The sequence below is a fragment of the Phyllopteryx taeniolatus genome, chromosome 18, assembly GCF_024500385.1.
Source record: "Phyllopteryx taeniolatus isolate TA_2022b chromosome 18, UOR_Ptae_1.2, whole genome shotgun sequence".
Classification (NCBI taxonomy): Eukaryota; Metazoa; Chordata; class Actinopteri; order Syngnathiformes; family Syngnathidae; genus Phyllopteryx; species Phyllopteryx taeniolatus.
The window spans coordinates 17854841-17877788 of record NC_084519.1 but is presented as its reverse complement, the minus strand read 5'-3'; the positions used below and the strand labels follow the sequence as shown (position 1 = coordinate 17877788).

At 41.9% G+C, this 22948-nt stretch overlaps 2 protein-coding genes across 4 annotated transcripts; both read left to right on the top strand.

The window, feature by feature from the left end:
* The first annotated feature begins 438 nt into the window (after positions 1-438).
* parp1 (poly (ADP-ribose) polymerase 1) lies at positions 439-12928 on the top strand. Its single transcript, XM_061754346.1, has 23 exons — positions 439-684; positions 1790-1955; positions 2584-2699; positions 3034-3248; positions 4130-4220; positions 4296-4412; positions 4489-4665; positions 5747-5909; positions 5987-6127; positions 6198-6449; positions 7121-7186; positions 7298-7430; positions 7769-7964; positions 8061-8189; positions 8282-8365; positions 9160-9282; positions 9381-9509; positions 9593-9691; positions 10454-10606; positions 10695-10822; positions 10896-10957; positions 11729-11843; positions 11938-12928. The coding sequence occupies exons 1-23, from the start codon at positions 562-564 to the stop codon at positions 12017-12019; spliced, it is 3060 nt and encodes a 1019-aa protein (XP_061610330.1). The 5' UTR covers positions 439-561; the 3' UTR covers positions 12020-12928.
* Positions 12929-13917: 989 nt separating this feature from the next.
* On the top strand, positions 13918-22939 carry lin9 (lin-9 DREAM MuvB core complex component). 3 transcript variants are annotated; one of them, XM_061754223.1, is made up of 15 exons: positions 13918-14022; positions 14733-14765; positions 16443-16534; positions 16617-16721; positions 17140-17270; positions 18004-18129; positions 18218-18375; positions 18494-18627; positions 19120-19248; positions 19348-19449; positions 20054-20134; positions 20219-20344; positions 21170-21352; positions 21449-21546; positions 22286-22939. In XM_061754223.1, exons 1-15 carry the CDS (start codon positions 13992-13994, stop codon positions 22389-22391), a joined length of 1635 nt encoding a protein of 544 aa, XP_061610207.1. In that variant the 5' UTR covers positions 13918-13991; the 3' UTR covers positions 22392-22939. The 3 variants fall into 3 exon arrangements, with proteins under 3 accessions (XP_061610207.1, XP_061610208.1, XP_061610209.1); XM_061754224.1 differs by having other exon boundaries at positions 13984-14110; XM_061754225.1 differs by lacking the exon at positions 13918-14022 and adding an exon at positions 14242-14260.
* Positions 22940-22948: the final 9 nt, after the last annotated feature.

The window sequence follows — 22948 nt, the reverse complement described above, 5'->3', positions numbered from 1 at the left end:
TTGTTAACTAAAAGTGAACGCGTTGTTCCAGCAGGTTATGGACGATAAGTCGTTACTCGATTAATGATGTCTGCAGTGAGGGCCTGATCGTCTATTCATTACAGATGGGTCACAAAGGCGAAATTGTGCCCATCAAATAATGCTATTCATACCTTTTTCAGGGTTTACATTTTTTAAATGATGACCATCAACTAACATATTTAGCAAAAGGTTGACCATGTCGCTGGTGGAATCTTATAATCGGCCTTTATAATCACCACTAGACTTATGGTTTATAAAATGCGACCCTTCATAATGGGAACGAGTATTTTAATTAACTTGCAATGGCATTACTGGACAACTCGAGGGATTATTTGATCAAATATTCCGCGTTAATGAGGCGATTCATACGAACACGTGGTTTTGCCTCGGTGTACGAAAAGCGAGCAAGAGTGAGGCCTCCTGTTTCCTCCGCACTCTCTCTGAGCAGCCTAGCACGCGGGCTTTGCGGCTGTGATTGTCGTCTCTCTGAAAACGAAACTTTCTCTTTCTCTTGTTCTTTCCCCCCAAAACAAACCGAGCATGGCCGACTCTCAAGAGGACAAGCTGTACAGGGCCGAGTACGCCAAGAGCGGCCGCGCGTCGTGTAAGAAGTGCAAGGAAAACATCGCCAAAAACTCGCTAAGAATGGCCATCATGGTGCAGGTAGCATTGCGGCCGTCGTCTTTGCTTCTCTTTGACCAAAGCCGCTCGAGCTAGGTGGCTAACACCAAGCTAACGTCTTGCCAATACGAGGCGTAATCTTTGAATAAAGTTCCCATTGCCTCACGTGTAGCGTACTGTTTATGGCGCTTGACTTGGGTGAATGTGCCCATTGTGTTGGCGGCATCAATGGCTGACGTCGTTCACCGGGAATGAGCTGTTCTCCATGACGATGTTTCACGCTAATCCACGTTCTAAAGCTTCGCGACACTTAATGGCGATCTTCACGTTAAAAGAATAGAATAAGTCAGTCGAATTCATGAGCTGGTTTACACTATCGCGATACTGCACCACATTGTGGTGATGTCAATTTTTACTAAGTGATGACTTTGACTTTTCAGCTCATTGACTGGCAGAGCTCAAAACCTTTCAAAACAGAGCAAACCAAAAGCAGCGGTTTCTGAACAAAAAAAGCCAACTTTCGTGAAAAACATGTCAAGCATAACAGTGAATTTAATGCTCGTATTTATTTGCTTTTGAGACATCTCAAACCATAAAACAGCAAAAACAAGACTGAGAATGGGCTGTACCACTAATAAACGGACTCACCGCATGGCTGAAGTGTGGCTTTTTTTTTTTTTTTTTTACATGGCGTCATCTTTCGATCGTAAGACGTCACACTCAGTTTCTACTAGCTACGTGACACATACTGTTTACACCATACTTATACATACTCTGTTCAAGTGTGAGGTGCCTAAACCTGTCCGACTTCCAACGTAATCGACGAGCTTCACCCCCTGATCTTTATCTTCCACTCAAAACTGATCTCAAATGCCGCCACCTCCAGGGATCGATGACTTAAAAATGTGCGATGTGGTGAACGATGAACCGCCCTATAGCCACGGTTCACTGTGTTGCAGTTTGTGCTGTTGCCATAAGTTACCCTTTTTTTTCTGGTAGGGTATTGCTTTATCGTCTGTCCTCAATATATGTGGAACATGCCGTTCAATTGTGAATTACACACTGCATATCTTGTAATGTATCGTGTCTACTCGATCTGTCGTAATATTATCTTGATGTTTTTCTTTGTTTCTTCTCCACGTGTCAGTCGCCCATGTTCGACGGGAAGGTCCCGCACTGGCATCACTTCTCCTGCTTCTGGCTGAGAGCGGCGGCCCAGTCGCCCGCCGACATCGCCGGCTTGTCCGACCTCCGCTGGGCGGACCAGGAGAAAGTCAAGAAGGCTATCGAAAGCGGCGCAGCTGCCGGAGGAGGTCGGCCGACGAATCTCTCTTCCGGCCTTTTCACGACGCGTAGTGTGCGGCGACGTGCCCTCGAATAGAAAAGTGCCCTATAATGTGAGGTGACGTCAGAAAGCGGCTCCAATGGGAGAGGGCCTGGCGGAGTGTTTTCTGAGCGCTATCCTGCCTTGAAATTAGTATACAGTTGAAAGCAGATGTTTACATTAAGTGCACAAAAGCACACACAGGCTTTTTTTCCTCAATGTCTGGCATAAAATCAGACGAAACGTTTCCTGTTTTAAGTCAAGTAGGATTAACGGTCTTCCAAGTCAGAAGTTTACCTTCATTTTATTAGTATTTGCTACCATTGCCTTTAAACTGTATGACTTGGGTCAAATGTTTTGGATATCCTTCCACAAGCTTCTCACAATAGTTGCCAGGAATTTTGGCAAAATCCTCCTGACAGAACTAGCGTAAGTGAGCCAAGTTTGTGGGCCACCTTGCTCGCACATGCCTTTTCGGGTCTGCTCTTCAATTTTCAATCGGATTAAGATCAGGGCCAACCCTGAGCAAGTGCGGTTAAAAAAGTCCATAAGACCTTAGAAATTCCACACACGCTCAAGTAGTCATTCATTGTTTGTTGTCCCGTCTTCTCTCGCAGGAAAAGGCGGGCAGAAAGGTGGCACGAAAGGGGAGAATACGCTCAGCGGCTTTGCGGTGGAATACGCCAAATCCAACCGCAGCACTTGCAAAGGCTGCGAGATGAAAATAGAAAAGGTTTGTTCGCAAGTCAAAGGGTCACGTGTTGTCCTATTTTGTCCAGTATTAAGAATTTATTGCTGCCGATTCCATTTTGTAGAAATGTCTGCGTTTGTAACAATACAGAAGACCCTCAATCCATACAACTTCCCTTTTTTGTGTGTGTAATCCAAAACAATTTGTCCCATAGGAAATAACTCATCACCATCCAAACACCTTTTATTAATTGTACATGCGATGTTTTCTTTGTTTTATGACATTTATTACAAAATGGTGAATGATACCGTTGACAATGTAAATGTAGCAACTTCTCCATTAGGCAGAGCATAACATTTTCTGTCGCAACCCGCAGGATCAGATCCGCGTGTCGAAGAAGACGGTGGACCCGGAGAAGCCTCAGCTGGGCCTGATCGACCGCTGGTACCACACGGCGTGCTTCGTGGGCCGCAGGGACGAGCTGGACTTCAAGCCCGAGTACAGCGGCGCCCGGCTGAAGGGCTTCAACACGCTGAGGGCCGAAGACAAGGAGGAGCTCAAGAAGAGGCTTCCCCCAGTCAAATCGGAAGGGTGAGATGAACAACTATTATCAGGCATTATTACTGTGTTCAGGTTTTCTTGCCTTTAGTTGACTCACTGAAAAAAAACCACAATCACTCATTGATCAGGTCATTGCAAATGTTTTTTTCAAAAGAAAAACATTTTAAATTGGGGAAATATTTGGAATGAAAATAATCGTGACTTAAAAAAAAACATTTTAAAATAATGATATAAAACCCAGCAATTAATTTAAGTTGGGATCTAATCCAATATTTATAATGTACTAACATTTTTAAATATGATAAAACCAAATAAATAAAATGAAAGATGTTAAAAAACATTTTGTTTTTAAATAATAATAACAAAGTAATGCCTGAAATAATGCAAGTTAAAAAAAAAAATTTACAACAGAAAATATTTACAACAGAAAATAATGAATTACATTCCAAACATTTTTTTACAAATACGAAAACAAAAATGTTTAAAGCGGACTATAATCTAAAAAACAATTACAATATTGAAGAAAGTCAATGTAAAAATGGGAAAAAATCTAATAATCATAATAAAAAAATAAGAAAAGATAAACATTGTATTATTTTCTTAAACTTTCATTTTTGATATTAGACAAAAATACGACTAACTCGAACCAATAGTAGTATTGGTGATAATACATTTTGCTATTTGTATTTATTAAAAAAAAAAAAAATTAAATAATTGGCCAGCAATTTGTCAATGAAAATCCCATCTACTGTTTTCAGACACTTGTAAATAAAATGTCAACACCAATGTTCAATTATATTCTTATTATGTCGTTTTTCCCTTTGGAATCAAGAATCATTTCAGAATTTGAATCAGACCAATTGTGATTACAGTTGCGGGGAAAAAAAGGTCTTTACTCCCTTCTCTTCCAGAAAGCGTAAAAACGAAGAGGTGGACGGCGTCTCAAAGAAACAGAAGAAGGAGGACGAGGAGGCGAAAAAAAAATTGGAAGAGCAGTTGAAGGTAACGTCGACTTCCTTTTTATGTGCGTGGCGGTCGGAGTTTTCTCCTTGCGAGTGCGTTTGTGTGCCCTGACAGGAGCAAAGCCAGCTGGTATGGGGCCTTAAAGACAAGCTGAGGAAGCATTGCTCCATCAACGACATGAAGGAGCTGCTCATTGCGAACGGCCAGGAGGTTCCTTCGGGGGAGTCCAACGTGAGCGCATCTCGACCGAGTTAACCCAGAAATCTCCAGCCGAGCTTTCGGTCAAAGCCTCGTCTGCGGTCGACAGGTGGTGGACAGCTTGGCCGACGGCATGGCCTTCGGCGCTCTGGAGCGCTGCGAGGAGTGCGAGGGCCGGCTGGTGTTCAAGGGCGACGCCTACTACTGCACGGGGGACATCTCGGCCTGGACTAAGTGTGTGTACAAAACCACCAAACCCTCACGGAAAGACTGGGTCACCCCCAAGGTACGGCCACTGAAAACGGGGGTCCTCGCTTTACGGCGGTCCTGAGGCGCCAAGTTTCAAGGTTACGCAGGGGCGCAGTCGACTACAGGGGGGAAGGCCTGTTTATCGCGGCGGATACGTTCCAGACACGCCCACAATGGTGATACGCCGCAATATTGAGAGGCGATGTACAGGTGCAGCTCAACAAATTAGAATGACAAAACTTGCGTATGTATTTCAGTAGTGCAATTCAAAAACTCATATTTTATGGATTCACTACACAGAGTAAGCTATTTTAGGATTGTATTTCTTTTGAGACTTTTAGCTTACAGCTGACGAAAACCCACATTTTACCATCACCAAGAAATTAGAATGTTACATAAGAAACTGTCAAAAGGGGTTTAATATGCAAATGAGGTAGGAAATGGCCTCCCTCCTTGTGTTGAATGAATGGACATTTTATGAGTTTCACTTTTGGAATTGCAATGCTGAAATACAATGAACTCCCCTCCAGTATTCTAATTTATCGAGATGCACCTGCATATGATGATATATATACTCGCATGCACACGTCGTCTTGGTTTTAAGCTTTAAAATATATCAATCAAATAAATATATGGATGTGATTTAGGATTTTTGTCTGGAATATAACCCCTTGCGGTAAACGAGGGCCTGCTTTATTCAAATGTAGTGTTTCGGTGTAATTTTACATAAAGTTGGAATTCAATGAGAAGAAAGTTTTAATATAACACGTAAAACAAATTCACAAAAATAAATAAATAAATGATGAGAAAAGTATCAGCAATACCACTTTAGTGGTACGCTTTCATTGCTCAATGACTCTCCGTCTTTGTATTTTGATGTCCTAAATGTACTGTATATTTTGTCATAGTGGCTGTGTTGTCGTACAGATCCCTCGTGTATTTGAACGTACTTGGCCAATAAAGACGATTCTGAAAAGATGCAATTTTTACAATAATGTCAGAATTACAAGAGACAATCGCTACTGATGCGATTTTTTTCCATTGAACCTTTATTTAGCCTGGAAAACCTCATTGTCCGTGTTATCAAAAAGCTCACTTCACTCTTCTTCTCCTTTTAGGAATTCCAGGAGGTTCCTTTCCTGAAGAAGTTCAAGTTTAAGCGTCAGGACCGACTTTACCCAAAGGAGGCGCCGGCTGAAAGGCAGCCCGAGGTCAAAGCCGAGCCTCTGGCCAGCGCCTCCGACGCCTCCGCCAAGCCGCTGCCAGAGGGCGGACCCGCGGGTGAGCGGCGAGAGAGATTGATCATCCGCTGCGGGAACTTCAGTGATCTCAACCGTGCGTGTTTTTGTGTGCGACAGGCAAACCTCTGACTGGCATCAAGGTATTGACGGTGGGCAAACTGGCCAAGAACAAAGACGACATCAAGGCGGCCGTGGAGGAGCTGGGGGGAAAGATTAGCGGCACAGCCAACAAGGCCACACTCTGCATCAGCACCAAGAGTGAGAAAGCCCACAACGGACGGTCCTGAAGTCCATTTTGTCCAATTAATATCTGATGCAACGCTCGCAGAGGAGGTGGAGAAGATGGGCAAGAAAATGGACGAGGCGAAGGACGCGGGCGTGCGCGTGGTCTCCGAGGATTTCCTCGCCGACGTCAAGTCGTCGGGAAAGGCGCTCCAGGAGCTGGTCTCCCTGCACGCCATCTCGCCGTGGGGGGCCGAGGTCAAAGTGGAGGCCCCCCCGCCGTCGGCCGCCCCCGCGCCCTCCAAGTCGGGCGCGATGGCCGCTTCCAAGAGCGCCGGCAGAGTGAAGGAGGAAGAAGGTAACACGCGCGCTCATCGGGGATCGCTTACTATCGGCGGTCGGGCGCCACAGCGAACCCACATTTTGGCCCACCCTTCGGTACATTTTGGCCACGCGTTTTGTGCCTGAAGAAAACAACCTTTTTCGTTCTCAAATGGCGTTTTATTTTGCTTGTCAGCAAAAATTGCATTTTGGAGTCTACTAAATACTCGAACTTAGTTCAAGTTAATCGTAATTGGAATTGGATACATGTGACAAAACTGTACTATAAAATATGTATAACAAACTAGAAAATACAAATAATCCTTATAGTCCTAAAATTAGGAGAAAAAACTAACTAAAAGCAGAATTATACAAAATAGTCACCAATGAATTTAGTTTTATGAAAAAAGGCCTGACTTAATAAGTAAATGTTTTATTCTTACTTGGCTGACGTGGCAATATTAAAAAGTTTGTTTAGTTTTACTCACACACAAAAATAATTTGTAATAGTTTTTTTATATGTTTTATATGCAAATATAGTTGTATTATTACAAGCAAAAATAATTTCATGTACCGGACCAGTCAGAGAGAGAAAAGACACAATTGTACGAAAATAAAATCTCAATCAGTCAGTCAGTTGTTGTTGATGTTTTTTTTTTTTCAATCAAAACAAAGGGCACAGTTTTACAAACATGGTGATTGTTCCAGGTAAGAACAAAGCCAAGAAGATGAAACTGACGGTCAAAGGAGGTGCCGCTGTGGATCCAGACTCAGGTAGTCTCACTTCAAACGTGTCACCATTTTTATTTTTATTCTTCCTCTTTTCTGAACTTGATTGATTGAGTGATAGATTTTTTTTAATTTGATCTCCCCCCCCCCCCCCAGGTCTGGAGAACAGTGCTCACGTGTTGGAGCAAAACGGTAAAATGTACAGCGCCACACTGGGCCTGGTGGACATCGTGCGGGGAACCAATTCCTACTACAAACTGCAGCTGCTGGAGGACGACGTACAGAAAAGGTCTCAAAACAAACATTAGCCATTTTCATACATCTACGGACGTGCCTTGGGATACGAGTGACCCGGCTTGATATTCTTAATCCACTGCAAAAACCAACTATCTTTCTGCAGATTACTGAGTCACCTACAGTAGTAGAATTTTTTCTTTTCTGCACGACTATGTTATACTGCCCCCCCGGGCAGCCGAGTCACGCACACCAGAAGGAGCCGCAGTGAATCAATCATGATGCGCAAACAGTTTCATTCTTTACATTCTATTTAATTGTGCTTTTATTGTATGTTTTAACGTGGTAACTCATTGCACAAAGGTTTTCCATACTGATTTGCCTTCCGTGCAGGTACTGGGTGTTCCGGTCGTGGGGCCGCGTGGGCACCACCATCGGGGGCAACAAGCTGGACAAAATCGGCGATAAGAACTCCGCGCTCAACAACTTCCTGTCCGTGTACAAAGAAAAGACGGGCAACGAGTGGGGCGCCTCCAACTTCACCAAGTACCCCAATAAATTCTACCCGCTGGAGATTGACTATGGACAGGTCGGCCCCAGCGCGCACACACACACACACAACAACGCGCGTGCACTCGCACGTTTTCCTATTGGAAGCTGATATTTATAGTATTTCGAATGGCAGGACGAAGAAGCCGTAAAGAGGTTGACGGCCACCGCCGGAACCAAGTCCAAGCTGGCCAAACCCGTCCAGGATCTGATCAAACTCATCTTTGACGTGGAGAGCATGAAGAAGGCCATGGTGGAGTTTGAGGTAGGGGTTATACTTAAAGTTTGAGGTAAGCTAAAAGCCACGCTTGGGTAGAGGTGCATTTGTAAGACACTCTTTTCCGTCCCTATTTTCAGATTGACCTCCAGAAGATGCCGCTGGGAAAACTGAGCAAGAGGCAAATTCAGAGCGCTTACGCTCTCCTCACAGAAGTGCAGCAGGTCAGTCCAAATACAGAAAATAGAAGATGCAATATTACAAAAAATACACAAAGATAAAGGTCTAATTGCGTAAAAGTCCTACTTGTTGTAATATTATTTGGATAAAGTCATAATATTAGACGCAAAACATTAAAAGATGAGAATAAAACTAAATTATAATGAAACAAGTAAGATTGTATGACCAAAAAATCATTTTTGCATGCATAAAGTCCTAATTTTACATAAATAAATAATGAAAAAAAGTTTTGTAATTTAACAAAAATAAATTCATATCAGGGGGAAAAAAATTCATTTTGTTAAATATTCCAAGCAAAACAATGTTTTAATTACAAGAATAAAAATACAATTTCCAATAAAAATAAAGTTACAAGAAAAACATCATTTTACGGAAATTAGGTTATGAGAAACAAATTGTAATTTTGCAAGAATAAAGTCATATTGAGGACAAAACTTAATTTTTTAGAATGAAGTTGTAATATTACAAACAAAAGAATAAAATATGAGGAAAAAAATGTTAATTTTGGAAAAAGGAATTTTTTGCAGTTTTATGAAAATAAGGTAAATTAATGTAAAGTAATAAAGGTTGTAACTATGTTTCTTCTAAAGTACAATATTATAGAGTTCTATTATTCTTATTAAAACAAAATGTGTTGTTGTTTTGGGGAGTTTGGAACAGATTAATGACCTTTCCATTCATTTCAATGGCGCATGATGATTTGCGATACACGTGTGGTCACCGAACGAATTAAGATGGTATCTCAAGGCAAACCACTGTGTTGTACTTCCTGTTTTAGGCCGTGTCCGACCGTGTGCCCGATGCCAACATTTTGGACCTGTCCAATCGCTTCTACACGCTGATCCCGCACGACTTTGGCATGAAGAAGCCTCCGCTGCTCAGCAACCTGGAGTACATTCAGGTACGCGCCTGTTCTCCGCTTATGCCAAACCAGCACCCGTCTAAAAAAAAAGATATATATTTTTTTTTAATTAAAAATGCGCACACGTCACCGTCCAGGCTAAAGTTCAGATGCTGGACAACCTGCTGGACATTGAGGTGGCTTACAGTCTGCTGAGAGGAGGAGCGCAGGACAACGAGAGCGATCCCATCGACATCAACTACGAGAAACTCAAGACGAACATCCAGGTCGGGAGGCTTCACCCGCTTGGATCACTTTTTGTTTTTTTTACGATGTTACACATTTAAAATGTTTTCGGTATGTTTCTAAGGTTGTGGACAAGACCACGCAGGAGGCGGACATCATTATGCAATACGTGAAGAACACACACGCTGCCACGCACAACACCTACACACTGGAAGTACAAGAGGTAGGTCACCCTTGCGGGGGGAAATGCATCAAATTGCGGCGGGGAACTGATTACACAGTGAAGAGGACAAAAGTTGGGATGTCACAATTTTACAAGAATTAAAGTAATACTGTTGCGAAATCTGTCAAAAAAAGCTGTAATTTTACTTGCGTAAAGTTGTTTCATTTTGAATATTGTCATAATTTTCCAGAAAAAGTACCGTAGTCATTTTACAAAGAAATGCTAATAGAATTTACCAGAACAAATGTCATAATAATTACAACGAAATATTGTATTAATTTTACAAGAAAAATTGCAATTTTACCAGAAAAAAACTCATAATTTTACAAGAAGTCGTAATTTTAGGAGTTGTAATTTTACAAGAATAAAGTCATACCTTTAGAAGAAAGTCGTAATTTTACGAGGGAAAATAAATCAGTTTAAGAATTTTTTTTCAATTTTACAATGAAAAGTACATTTTACAAGAAAAATTTAATTATGTAAGAACAAATGTCATTTATCTTAGAAGAAAAAAAATCAGTTTTACAAGAAAATTTTAAAATAATTTTCCAAGAAAAAAGTTGTAATTCATAAGGAGCAAAAAAGGTTTTATGCGAGGTTAATAGTAATAGTCTTTTCATGTGCTCACGTGTGCCACGTTTTCTGCTGAATGCTCCTTGTAAGTGTTCTCATTTTGTAATATAATATGACTTTTAGTTTTCTCTCTCTCTTATTAGTGTATCAATGTCATATGTTACTTGAGTGAATCGTCTGTGATTTTAGATTTTCAAAATCAACCGCGAGGGAGAGCGCCAGCGCTTCCAGCCCTTCGAGGAGCTGCATAATCGTCAGCTGCTGTGGCACGGCTCGCGGGCCACCAACTACGCCGGCATCCTCTCTCAGGGTCTTCGCATCGCCCCTCCAGAGGCCCCGGTGGTGAGTTTTTTTATGCCACCAATCAGCCCACATCCCATTCTTTAGGAAGCAAAGATTCAAATGTAGTTGTGGTTTATTGTGTCGGTAGACCGGTTACATGTTCGGCAAGGGCGTGTACTTTGCCGACATGGTGTCCAAGAGCGCCAACTACTGTCACACGTCGCAGTCGGACCCCCTTGGCCTTCTGCTGCTAGCCGAAGTCGCCCTCGGCAACATGTGAGTGACTATGTGGAGGTTTTATTTTTTCTTGAATGAGAATAGTTGTAACTTTTTTTTTTCTCCATTCCAGGCATGAACTGAAAAAGGCCTCCCACATCACTAAACTACCGAAGGGCAAGCACAGCGTTAAAGGTGCCACGCTCGCATGGAATTAGCATGAGCATCTTTTTTTCAATCTCCCTGATAAAGTACTTTTTTTTTTTAACTTTACAAGAATTCTTAATTCGTAAAGAAGCCTTAATAGGAGAATTTTTATTTTTTTAATATAAATTACGAGAACAGAAAATCCTTGTAGTATAGTAAGTTTGAACAAAAAAAAATATTTAACAGGAATTTGCTTATAAATGTCAATAAAGTTGTAATTACTAGAAAAAAGGATATAGTCAAATTTTACTTTATGAAAATCCTGTTCCAGTATGAGAAATCCAAATTTCACAATAATTAAGTTGTGATTTTATTAGAGGTTATTTTTATAAGAACAGCATAAATTATGAAAACAAAATCATAATATAATTTTTTTTTTGGGTTACAGTCGTAATGTTACGAGAATAAAACAATTTAGTGAGAATATAATCGTAAAAAGCTATTTCTCCTATAGTAAAGTTAGACATAACTAGAAAAATAATCCTAATTATGTGAGAGAGGGGAAAAAATAGAATAAAACTTATATTTTACTTGGACAAAGTCATAATATTCTGAGAACAGATTTTGACAATAAAGTCGCAATATTATAAAGGAAAAAATGTATGAAAATCCAGTTACATGGGGAAAAATGTTTATACTTTTACGAGAATACAGTAGCAAATGTTAATTATGCGAGTATAAAGTTGTAAATTACAAGAAAAGACAACATTTGAAAACGGAAAATGTCATGTTTTTACAAAACGTCATTTCTGCTTGCAGGTTTGGGTAGAACCGCTCCCCAATCGAGCGCCACCACCACTTTAGATGGTGTCGAAGTGCCTCTGGGCAAAGGCGCCAACACCGACATCGACGACACGAGTCTGCTGTACAACGAGTATCCTTTAACGTGACGTTCCACAGGCTGGCCCCTTTGCCTGATCATTATTAACTTGCTATTCCGCCAGCTATTTCCTTAACCGTCGCCACAGATACATTGTGTACGACGTAGCTCAAATAAACCTCAAGTATCTCCTGAAGATTAAGTTTAACTACCAAACATCCTTGTGGTGAGCGCCGACAACAGGACAGCCATCGAGTCCCGGGGCCTCGCTTCGATTCCATTATAATGTTCTTTTGTCACTTTATGCTACTTTTCGACAGGCTTGCTAGCTAACAGCATCGGTTGGTATCACGGTAGGTACAGTGGTGCCTTGAGATATGAGAAAAATTGCATTCAACAATATTGTACTGTATAAAAACACAGTAATAACATTTGCACTCCACATAACCCACAAACACAGAAAATGTGACTGTACAAGAGATATTGTCCTTCCTTGTCTTGCTTCCTCTGTGGTGCTGATTGGCGATGGGCAAGCCAGCTTAATGGTGCATTAGCACCACTAACTGATATTGTCCTTCCACTGCAAGGAAACCAATTTGAATCGACGCGAGCTGTTGTCAAGTGTGCTGCTTCCATGTAGCAGCATGGTTCGGAAGCACATTTGTGTCTAAAAATATCTTAAGTCAAGCCACTTGTATATCACGGTACCACTGTACTTGGAAATCCCTGTTTCTAGTTAAATGGGGGTAATTAGTCCCGTTCCCCCCCCCCCCCTTATTGGACAGACAACGACTAGGATGCTAGGTTTAGGGAAGGAGTGGAGAACATACTACATTTGATCCAGCCCACCAAACAAATAAAATAATTAAAAAAAAATAGATTAGAGTAACTCTAATAAAAAACCCACACAAATTATAAAACCCACAATTGCTTATCATAAAATAATAAACATTTAAAGGATAATTGGTTCCCCTCTGGTTCCCAGAGGGATTTTTGACCACCTTCCACATACTGTACACTCACTCGGCCTGGTTCCATTTTAAAATACTGTATTGTAACCCCCTTTGACATGTATATATTTGCATTGTTTTGGTCTCTCCTGTAGCAGAAAAAAAATAAATACCCTTCCTAAATGTCAATGTCTTCAGTTCCATATGTGGTTTAAATATGGCCTAGCACACATCAAATATGGACGATGGATTGTGTGTTTATCGTTGTGAATGAAGATGATATGGTGAGCCTAGTGGTTAGCATGTTTGCTTTGCAACCGTGATGTTCTGGGTTTGAAACTGATTTTCCGTAAGGAGTTTCCTGGGCTAGGTTTTCCCACCTTATAAGCGCTATTCAAACTATGTGGATGTTACCATCTAGGCCAGTGTTTCCCAACATTTATTAAGCCAAATTTTACATTAGAAAAATCTCTATGCACACCACTAAACAAAACTGTCAAGTATAAACACAATTCTCTCATTTATTATACGTGTTATGTTTCAGAACCCCCAGCAATAGAGAAAATCTGCCAAGTAGCGACCATATATATATATATATATATATATATTTTTTTTTTTGAAGCTTTATGACCTTCCCTACATGCTTCTTAACCTTTTCCATACTCTTTTAAACACATCCTATTAGGGCTGGGGCGATGGAATATTTCCAGAGGCAATAATTGTACACGATCACCCCATTGATTATTTGAGTAATCGCATAAAAAATATTTTGCATAATAGGCCTACCAATCCAAAATATAGATCTGAGTTGGAAGTATTATTTTTGTCCACTTGGGGTGGTCATGCTCACATTCTACACTGTAGTATCTGTGACTTGGAACCCCCTCCCCATGTGTCGGGAATAACCAAGCAAATATTTGCCGGTCAAAATTCTATATGTGTTGACCTTCTGCAAATGATTTGGCAAATGTGATAGTAATGCATTGTGGAAAAGAAGAAAATATGTGTAAAATACTGGATGAATGCAGTGGCACTCATTTTATTTTTTTAAATAGAGCATTTATTTGCATGTTGTGACATTCCAATGCTAGGTAATATTATTTGAACAACACTTAACCACACTTGATGCCACTTTGTCGTACTAAAGGCTTAAAGAAATAAATTAGTGGAGCGGTGGTCGGGCAGCAGCGTCCCGACCCAGAATGCATTTTGACAGACAAGCTCTTTGAAAAAGCGGCGCGGCTACTTCAAGATGGCGGAGATGGAGCAGCTGTTGGACGAGAGTGAGTCAAACAAGGCGAAATTCTTCCCACTTTCGCTTTGTTATTCCCACCGCAACTCCCGCTGTTAGCCCCCGCAACTCACTGCCATGTAACTACATCCTCTATTCAGTTTAGAAAGACTTTAGGAACATTTTTTTTTTAACACCACCGGTCTTTTCAGCCAAGCTAACGCTGGCTAGCACGAGAGGCTAACGACAGCTAACACGGGAGTTTGTCAAGTTTCTGTTACTTCCACTGGGTAAACAAATGACGTTAGCCTAGCCGCTAACAAGCACTCGCTAATAACGAAAGGACCTCCGTGTTGTCCCGAGTGGAATAAAACAATCACGCTTAAGAAAGTTAGCTCGCCGTGCTACACGTACTGGATTAAGTTTCCTATTTAATCGTCTTTATGTCATTAATTTCGATACAATGTTCTTACGGCCGTTCATTTGTCAGCTAATAGCTTGAGTCGAGGTGTACTGTACACACACAGAAGGAAATTATTGTTATTATTTATGACACTGCAATACAGTTGAATGTCTCAGTTGTCCACCCAGCTGTCGCCGTAACGTTACCCGTGCTTGACAGCTCGATCCTCGGCATAGGCCTCACTGGAGGCGACCCGGGCTGGTCGCTCGTTAAAGAGCGACTGTTTGCAGGCATCGTTTTGTTTAAAAAAACAACAACAACAACAATAATTGGTGTAATTCTCCTATTCTCTTGGTTAGGCTCCTCGGCAGAGGCACTTGTCAGTCTAAAAGGTATGTGGTTTATTTTTTTATTCCGATATGGGAATCATTCCCTCCTATCCTAAAACAACTTTCTAATTATTATTATATGGAATGACACCATATTTTATATCGTCAAAAGCTCCAAATCCAAATGTTTCTCACCCAGAAGTGTGGACTGGTTCTTTTTAAATGTTGTGTAATTTATGGTAGTAACACGTGGACTGATCATGATGACAAGAGAGAGGAACCTCTCTGGTAGTGCTGCTGCTATCGAATATTTTTTAGAATTGATTGTTCCATCAATTAGTCCATCCAATAATTGTATAAACAGACGGATGTTTATTTTGCATTAAAATGTATTGCCTAATTTTTTTCACGTGACTTTATTAACACATTATTTTTGTATTGTTTAATGATTAAACCAAACCAAATAATAAAGCAATATGACACGAGAGGGAGTGATGTTACTCACCAACCTTTTTGAAACTGCGAGCTACTTCTTGGTTACTGATTAATGCAAAGGGCTACTAGTTTGCTATATACACTTCTGAGGCTGCTTCAGGTACAACTACATGTCACTTACAGGTATTATATTTCACAGCTGCAAATCACGATTATTTCCATAATGGATTAAACTGAATATTTTTCTCTAGAAATTGATTATGATTCAGTTACTGGATTGGTCTGTATTTGGACTACTACTTGAAGTTAAACAATGGCTCTTTACATTTAATATCAAAATAGTTGTTGGTTCATTTGATGATGAATTAATCGATTAATTGTTGCACCTCTTGCTACAGTTATCAAATATGTTTACAGTTCAGTATTCTACTGATTATACCATTGATTAATTCAGTTATTGCATCAAAACATGCTTTTGTATTGTTAAACAGCAATACCACATAACGCATAACAGACATGACGGGCCTGTTAAATAAAGGATTTTATTCCTGAAAAAAAATCATAGCGAAATTAACTCCATAACTCCAACTGTTGGCTCAAAAACTTGTTGCACACTTCATTTCCGGAAAAACACTACCTTCGACAAAGAAACCTACTCAAAGTGAAACACAACTTTGGTTAATGTAACATATAAAGGTTGTTCTTGTCTAAAATGTCGACATCTGTGATGTATTAGAAGCCTGCTGGAACAGACGATCGCTCAGTGTTACAAATCATTGTAGAAAACTGCTTTGTCGAGGTGGCGTATAAAGTTTGTTCCGGTGTAAATCACGGTGAAGCATTGATGTAACGGCTGACGGATATCTTGAGCAACCCAAACGGGGTGTCAAATTTATTTCCTTTCCTAAACTGAAAAGCAACTTTGAGAAATATCTACATTGGCTCAAGCTATGTGGAAGACCAAATGAGCAAAAATCAGTACAAGCAGATATGGTTGTACCAAGGTAGTATTTCACATTACAGTAATGCTTGCTTCAATTTACGGTTCTAGACTCTAAAAAAACATTTACACAATGCTACTCGTCACAGTCACGACATTGCGGTACGTGTTATCGGTTAACTAATATGTTGCGATGGCAAAAAACAAAAAAATGTGGAAATGACCAATGAAGAATTTGACTCCTACCCTGCTTGACCATAACAGTGGACATGGTATACGTGTGTGTGAAAGTGATCAGAATGTTCTGCCTCAATTTGAGCCTGTAAAAACCCTGCTTCTGATTTATATTCCGAATCTCCTCACAGAAGGAAGTTTGTCCAACAGTCTGAATGAAAAGAACATCTTCCCGAGAGCTCACAACACCAGGGGACGCCAGTCCACCCTCACCATGGAAACGGCAAGACATTTGGGTTACTACTATAACAGGTACATTACAAAATATGAAAATATTATCATCATAAGCATCCATGTTTTTACAGCCCACCCGAGGCTCAAAGAGGAGTCGCTACGAGGATGATCATCCACCGCAGCGTCTCCCTTCCAGATCACCACGAAGGAGCCAAAGGGTCAATACCACACCACAGGTTGAAGGAACAGCAACAACAAAAAACACAATCAACATATTAACCTTCTATTAAATGGTCGGTGGGGGCACGGTTAGAGCGTCTGCCTCACAGTTCTGAGGACCGGGGTTCGATCCCCGGCCCCGCCTGTGTGGAGTTTGCATGTTCTCCGGGCACTCCGGTTTCCTCCCACATCCCAAAAACATGCATGGTAGGTTAATTGAAGTCTCTAAATTGCCCGTAGGTGTGAATGGTTGTTTGTTTACGTGCGCCCTGCGATTGGCAGTCAACCAGTTGAGGGTGTACCCCGCCTCCTGCCCAATAATAGCTGGGATTGGCTCCAGCACTCCCGCGGCCCTTGTGAGGATAAGCGGCTCAGAAAATGGATGGATGGATGGATAAATGGTCAGTCATTCCTGGTTTTTGTGTTTCTATGCAGAAATTTTCCAATGTGGTGACACTTGTTAAGAAGTCATCGCAGAGAATCGGCTTGAGATTAAGAAACCTCCTCAAGCTGCCCAAAGCTCACAAGTGGTGCATCTACGAATGGTTCTATTCCAATATTGACAGGTAAACGAAACACTAACCCGCAAAATACAATTTCAAATGACAACATTCGTTCCTCCTTTCTGTATAGCACTTGTCCTCATTAGTATCACCATAATGCAGGGGTGTCAAACTCATTTTTGTCGCGGGCCACATCGTAGTTATGACTTCCCTCGGAGGGCCGCTACAACTGTGAACCCATATAAATGAAAGATTACCTCATACACTGTAATTACATACAGTATACACAACACATTGATGAATAGCCAGTTTTGAAATCAGAAGCCTATAAAAACATGTTTTTCAACTATTATATTTCTTTTCAAAGGGGGCTTGGTAGCAAAAAATGCTTGCACATATCTCAAGGGTATTACACCGGAATACAATGAGCAATTTTGATTTTGCTTTCGCGGGCCACATAAAATGATCTGGCCCCCGGGCCACCAGTTTGACACCTGTGCCATAATGGATGCATATTTCATGCACATCAAATGCCTTTTGCTTCTTTGACTTTTTGTGGCTGATGCATTTTAACATCAACGTACATTTGGATGACAGTTCATGTTAAAACTTCAAAATTGCCTGCATTTAAAGCGTACACTATGCAAGTGGTTAATTCTTGAACAGCAGTGAATTTTCTATTTATTTTGATCAGATTTAATTTTGTTCTGATTGTTCTAATTCGTAATCGAATTCGAAATTCATTTGTGAACTTTTCATACGACATGTTTTTTTCCTTTATGAATTTTTCTTGCAGGCCTCTTTTCGAGGGCGACAATGAATTCTGTTTGTGTCTGAAGGAGTCTTTCCCAAACTTGAAAACCAGGAAGTTGACGCGAGTGGAGTGGGGGACCATCCGGAGACTGATGGGGAAACCCAGACGGTACATCAGCGCCCCCGCTTGCCACTCTTCTGAGCCTCTCAACTGTTTGCAGTTAAAGAATTGAGGAGGGCCCGTTGTTTTTGTCCAGGTGCTCGTCGGCGTTCTTTGCTGAGGAGCGGACGGCGCTTGGGCACAAGAGACAGAAGATGCGCCTGCTGCAGCACAGAAAACTGTCCGACGTGTCCAACTGCAAAGACCTCCCTGAAGAAATCCCACTCCCTCTCATCATAGGAACCAAAGTCACTGGTAACCGAGACATTTGCCTTTTGTACGCCGCCGCTCGACGGCAACAAAAAATCTTGTCAATTGGACCAAGCAGCGTAAATCCGGCAGCAGTGACTTCTTCCGATGCGTGTGTGAACAGCTCGACTGCGAGGCGTGCACGACGGCTTGTTCACCGGGCAGATCGACGCGGTGGACACCGGCGCCGCCACTTACCGCGTCACCTTTGACCGCAGCGGCCTGGGAACACACAACGTGCCTGACTATGAAGTTCTGGTGAGTCACGCGCGCTCATTCCAACGGTTGCCGCGTCTTCTACTCACATTGCAGTGGGTTCAATTCCATAACCATGATAAAGTGTACACAACCCAGTTTTAAAACTTCAAATCACTTAACTTTTCCTTGCAAAAGCACCCCTAATCTGTCACGTTGGGAGGGCAATAATTCGACAGATTTTAGGTCTGGGCTCTGGCAAGGCCATTCCAAAACTTTGTTTTGGTAATGCCGTTAAACATTATGTATCACGGTAGGTAGGAGAAGTGTGTCCCGATCGTGAGAAAAGGTGACTTAGTTCATGGAGTGAATGAGCAGTGCCATGTAAAAAAAGCAACTGACATTCAGCTAGATCAATGCAGCGAGACCGCATCGCTCACAGCACATTTCATAGTTGTATATCTGACAAGAAATTACTATTGACTCACTTTATAATGACGACACATTTTGAAGCAGCTAGTCATCCCATTTGTTGTCTGACTGTCCGCCTTCCAGAGCAACGAGCCCAATGAGACGATGCCCATTTCAGCCTTCGCCCAGAGGCACCGGACGACGCGCTACATGCAAAACCTCATGACTCCACCTCGAGGTCCCTACCCGTCCGCCACTACTCCCGTCCTTATGGTACTGCACGTCATAGTGACAACATAACATCAGAACTGTACTGAGAAAAAAAAAAAAATCATGTCAGCTTTCCCCCCCCCCCCCCCCACCTCACCCCAGGATCATGACCCTCTGATCAATCAGTCACCATGGAGGAACAAACTGCCCGGTGCAGACGGAGACACCCTGGGAGGGTTTCCTGTCAAGTTCCTGGTCCAAGTGGTAAACACGTTCTTAAGTGGGGTACACATACACAGTGGTTCCAGAACAGTGTAAAGTGCAAATAAATGTCTTGTAAATCTAGGCTAGCATCTGTCTTGCATCTAAACATGATTACATGTTTGAGCTGCGAAAATCTATCAGTTTAAAGCCCCCGGTGGCTGGAATATATATCCCACTGGGTCGTCGCAGGGTTTTTCTTCACACCGTGCTGCGGCAACGAGGCGCTCTAAAGCGGCCACGCCAGCTGGGTGTCAAGTCGGACTTTCCCCCCGTTTTTATTGTTCTGCCTTCCTCTATACGATGTGCGTGCACTCCCAACCCACAACGGGCTCGGACCAACTCTGCATTGACCGCACACACAAGGATTTGCCATCGCAAATATTGAACAGGTTTAACATTTACGATCTTTGGCCCTGACCGTTCTCTGAGCTGATCGAGGGGAGGCTTCCCTCTTAACAAACCCAACACCACGGGATAATTGCTCAGAATCACCGTTTAGACTGAGAGACACCTGGCAGTGGTTTACCACATAGTCAATATGCGTGTACCCTGCTTTAGAATGACATTCTGCTCAAGCTGACACATTTTCCCACTCTGTTACTAGACAAGGTTGTCCAAGATCCTGATGATCAAGAAAGACCACATTAAGCACTTGAAAGAAATGAACACCGAAGCGGAGAAGATGGTACAAACGCTTTCTTCAAGAGATACTTGATTCATATTATGATTTAAATGGGGAGTTAATGCCAGACTTGCGTTTGTGTTTCAGAAATCATATGCCTTGCCCATTGAACTGGACTTCCAGAAGCGCTACGCGACCACCGTGCTTGAGCTGGAGCAGCTCAATAAAGATCTCAAAAAAGTCCTACACGAAGTGCAGCAGTTCTGTTGCGAGGTAAAGTCAATAGTTGTCCAAGAAATGCTGGAGACGGGAGTGCTGCTTCGCTTTCTATTGCATGCGTCCTATGTTCTATGCCAGGGAAGTGTGGTACTCCAAAGAATCACTGCCTAAGTATAGCTCAGTGGTATTACATTTTTATCATTGATACATTTGCATTTAATCTGCAAGAACTGGTCGTTTTGAAAAATGTATTAGATTTTTGTATTTATCTTATATGCTGTACATTTTAATTGAATGATTATTTCTGTACATTTTGTTTGATTTTCCTGTATTTACGCGCAGTGTTAATAATGTTCAAACTGCGTAATGTTACAGTGGCTTAACTACGCCGACAATGTCACCGAACATTTAAGTACGGGCTGCTTTTCAGAGGCTAACCGGTGCATCTTCAAAACTCATTGCAGCTCTGCTTACCCTTTGGCCGTTGAGTTGAAAATGGCAGATCTTGACCCAGCCAAGCCGCCAATTCATGGGCGGAGAAACTCGGTGCAGTGGCAGTATTACCATTTTTTAAAATTAGGCAGATAATAAAAGATTTACAGTGGTACCTTTAGTTACGAATTTAATTTGTACCTTAAAACAGTTGTATCTCAAATCATCTTTCCCCATTGAAATGAATGGGAAGGCCATTATTCCGTTCCAACTGCACATCGTGCGCCTTCTGGTGTGTGCACCTTGGCCACCAGTGGGCAGTACGCCTGAGTGTTGTTTTATTGTCTGTCTACGTGTTGCTACACAGTTTGTGTTCAAATATCCGTTGCTTACTCACCATAATCCTTCTTCCATTCTTCATGGCTGTCCATCATGTGGCATCCACAGCTCTCTACCGATCAGGGCACGCTTCCCGCCGACCACCCGGCGGACCTGCGGCGGCACTGCGAGGACGAGGCCCAGCAGATGGTGCAGCTGAGCGACTCGTCCAAGGACGACCTGCAGAGCGTGACCAACGGCAGCCTCACACACCTCGTTTCCCGTCTGACGGCTCTGCTGCTGCAGATCAAGGTGGGAGTCTTATCTACGGGTTGCTTGTTTGTGGAGCCACTTGATGCGAGGCAGAATTTGTTTTCTTACAAAATGTGAATGCTTTTGTTTTTCCAGTGTCTGGCAGACGGAGGAGACCCGAATTCATTTGAATTCAAATCTCTAACAGAGTCCCTCAACGACATCAAAGCATCCATCGATCCCTCCAACCTCAGGTAGCTTTGATCTTTGCCTTTTCCCCTTTTAGGCTACTCAGGGACATGCGACATTGTTCTTTGTGTGAAAGGGGATAATGGAAAGCCGGGACAGGAGTGTGAACTTTAGCACCCGACACACTATTTTGTTCTGGTATCAACCGGTATCAATATTTCATATCGGGATTTTCATAACCAAAATTATCCGCATCGCTATGATACTACTAAAATGTAAACATACAAAGATACAGAGACACATAAGAAAACGTCGCAAAACTTATTTTGAATATGCGACACATACGGTTTCTACCATACATTACATAAATATATACATATACATTAATATACATGCCTAAACATTTCTCTCCCTCATAATCGAGGTGACTAGCCAAAATTCACACCCTAAGCTTTTTCTACTCAAGTTGTCCTGATCTCAAATCCAAAGCGGATACAATGCCGCCATCTACAGGGATCTGTTAGTCATTACTGCAGTTTACAAACTGGAATTTTGCAGAGAAGCTGCATCCTGTTGAAAAATCTGTTTGTTGATGACTGTGAATGGTTTGATTCTGGTTGACGAATATAAACGTCCACGGCAGTGACTAAGTTAAAAGCCTAGCCTTATTTGGTAATTTTTTTACCCCCCCATTGACGTCTATGGAAGTTATCAACTTTGGAAATTCCTGGAATTTTGCAACCCTGGTTTTTAGTAGATTTTTGTTGTCGTTACTAACCTTGTTCTGCGCCGCTGCGCTTCAAGTTGCTTCCAGAACAACGTCGAGATCCACGTGGCGCACATCCAGAGCGGCCTGAGCCAGCTGGGCAACTTGCACGCGTTCGCGGCCAACAACACCAACGCGGTGTGAGGGCTCGCTCTCCACAGCCAGGTGCACGCACTAACGCTAGCGCACGCGTACACCGCTATTAGCTCAGTGGAAGGACGCCCGGAACCTTCATTGTTCTCACCCTCCAGTTTTATCGTACGGAAACGTTGGTTCACAATTGAAAGTCTTTTGCCACAAAATTCTCCATGTTGTTCATCGGCTTCTCGTGCCAAAATGGGATTCGTAGAATTGTTATGTATTTATTTATTTCACAAACCATGTTCTAGTCAGTTAGGCTTTCTTCCTAGCGCTGGTTAAAAAATGTTTTATAAAGTTGTAGATAATTGTACATTATCGGAAATTATTTCTACTGTTGACTTTTTGTATTTTTTCTGTGCAGTCAGAGACTTTGGTATTTTTTTAAAAGGAGAATTCTTCAACGGGGAGTGTTAAAAACGCCTTTTGGTCCTGGGGTAAAAACACCTGATATTTGCATTTCTGCAATTGTTGCTGCAACTGTTCTAAATATGAACACGCCCTGTGTATATGTGTTTGTCTTTTTTATATTAAACATATTGCCAAAAGTGCAAGGTTGTTTT

Coding starts and splice junctions, on each gene's coding strand:
- parp1 (XM_061754346.1), top strand. CDS start 562: ATGGCCGACTCTCAAGAGGACAAGCTGTACAGGGCCGAGTACGCCAAG. Junction 3,249..4,129: donor CCCCCAGTCAAATCGGAAGG/GTGAGATGAACA, acceptor CTTCTCTTCCAG/AAAGCGTAAAAACGAAGAGG. Junction 9,510..9,592: donor AACTCAAGACGAACATCCAG/GTCGGGAGGCTT, acceptor TATGTTTCTAAG/GTTGTGGACAAGACCACGCA.
- lin9 (XM_061754223.1), top strand. CDS start 13,992: ATGGCGGAGATGGAGCAGCTGTTGGACGAGA. Junction 16,535..16,616: donor CCACCCTCACCATGGAAACG/GCAAGACATTTG, acceptor ATGTTTTTACAG/CCCACCCGAGGCTCAAAGAG. Junction 17,271..18,003: donor TTCTATTCCAATATTGACAG/GTAAACGAAACA, acceptor TTTTTCTTGCAG/GCCTCTTTTCGAGGGCGACA.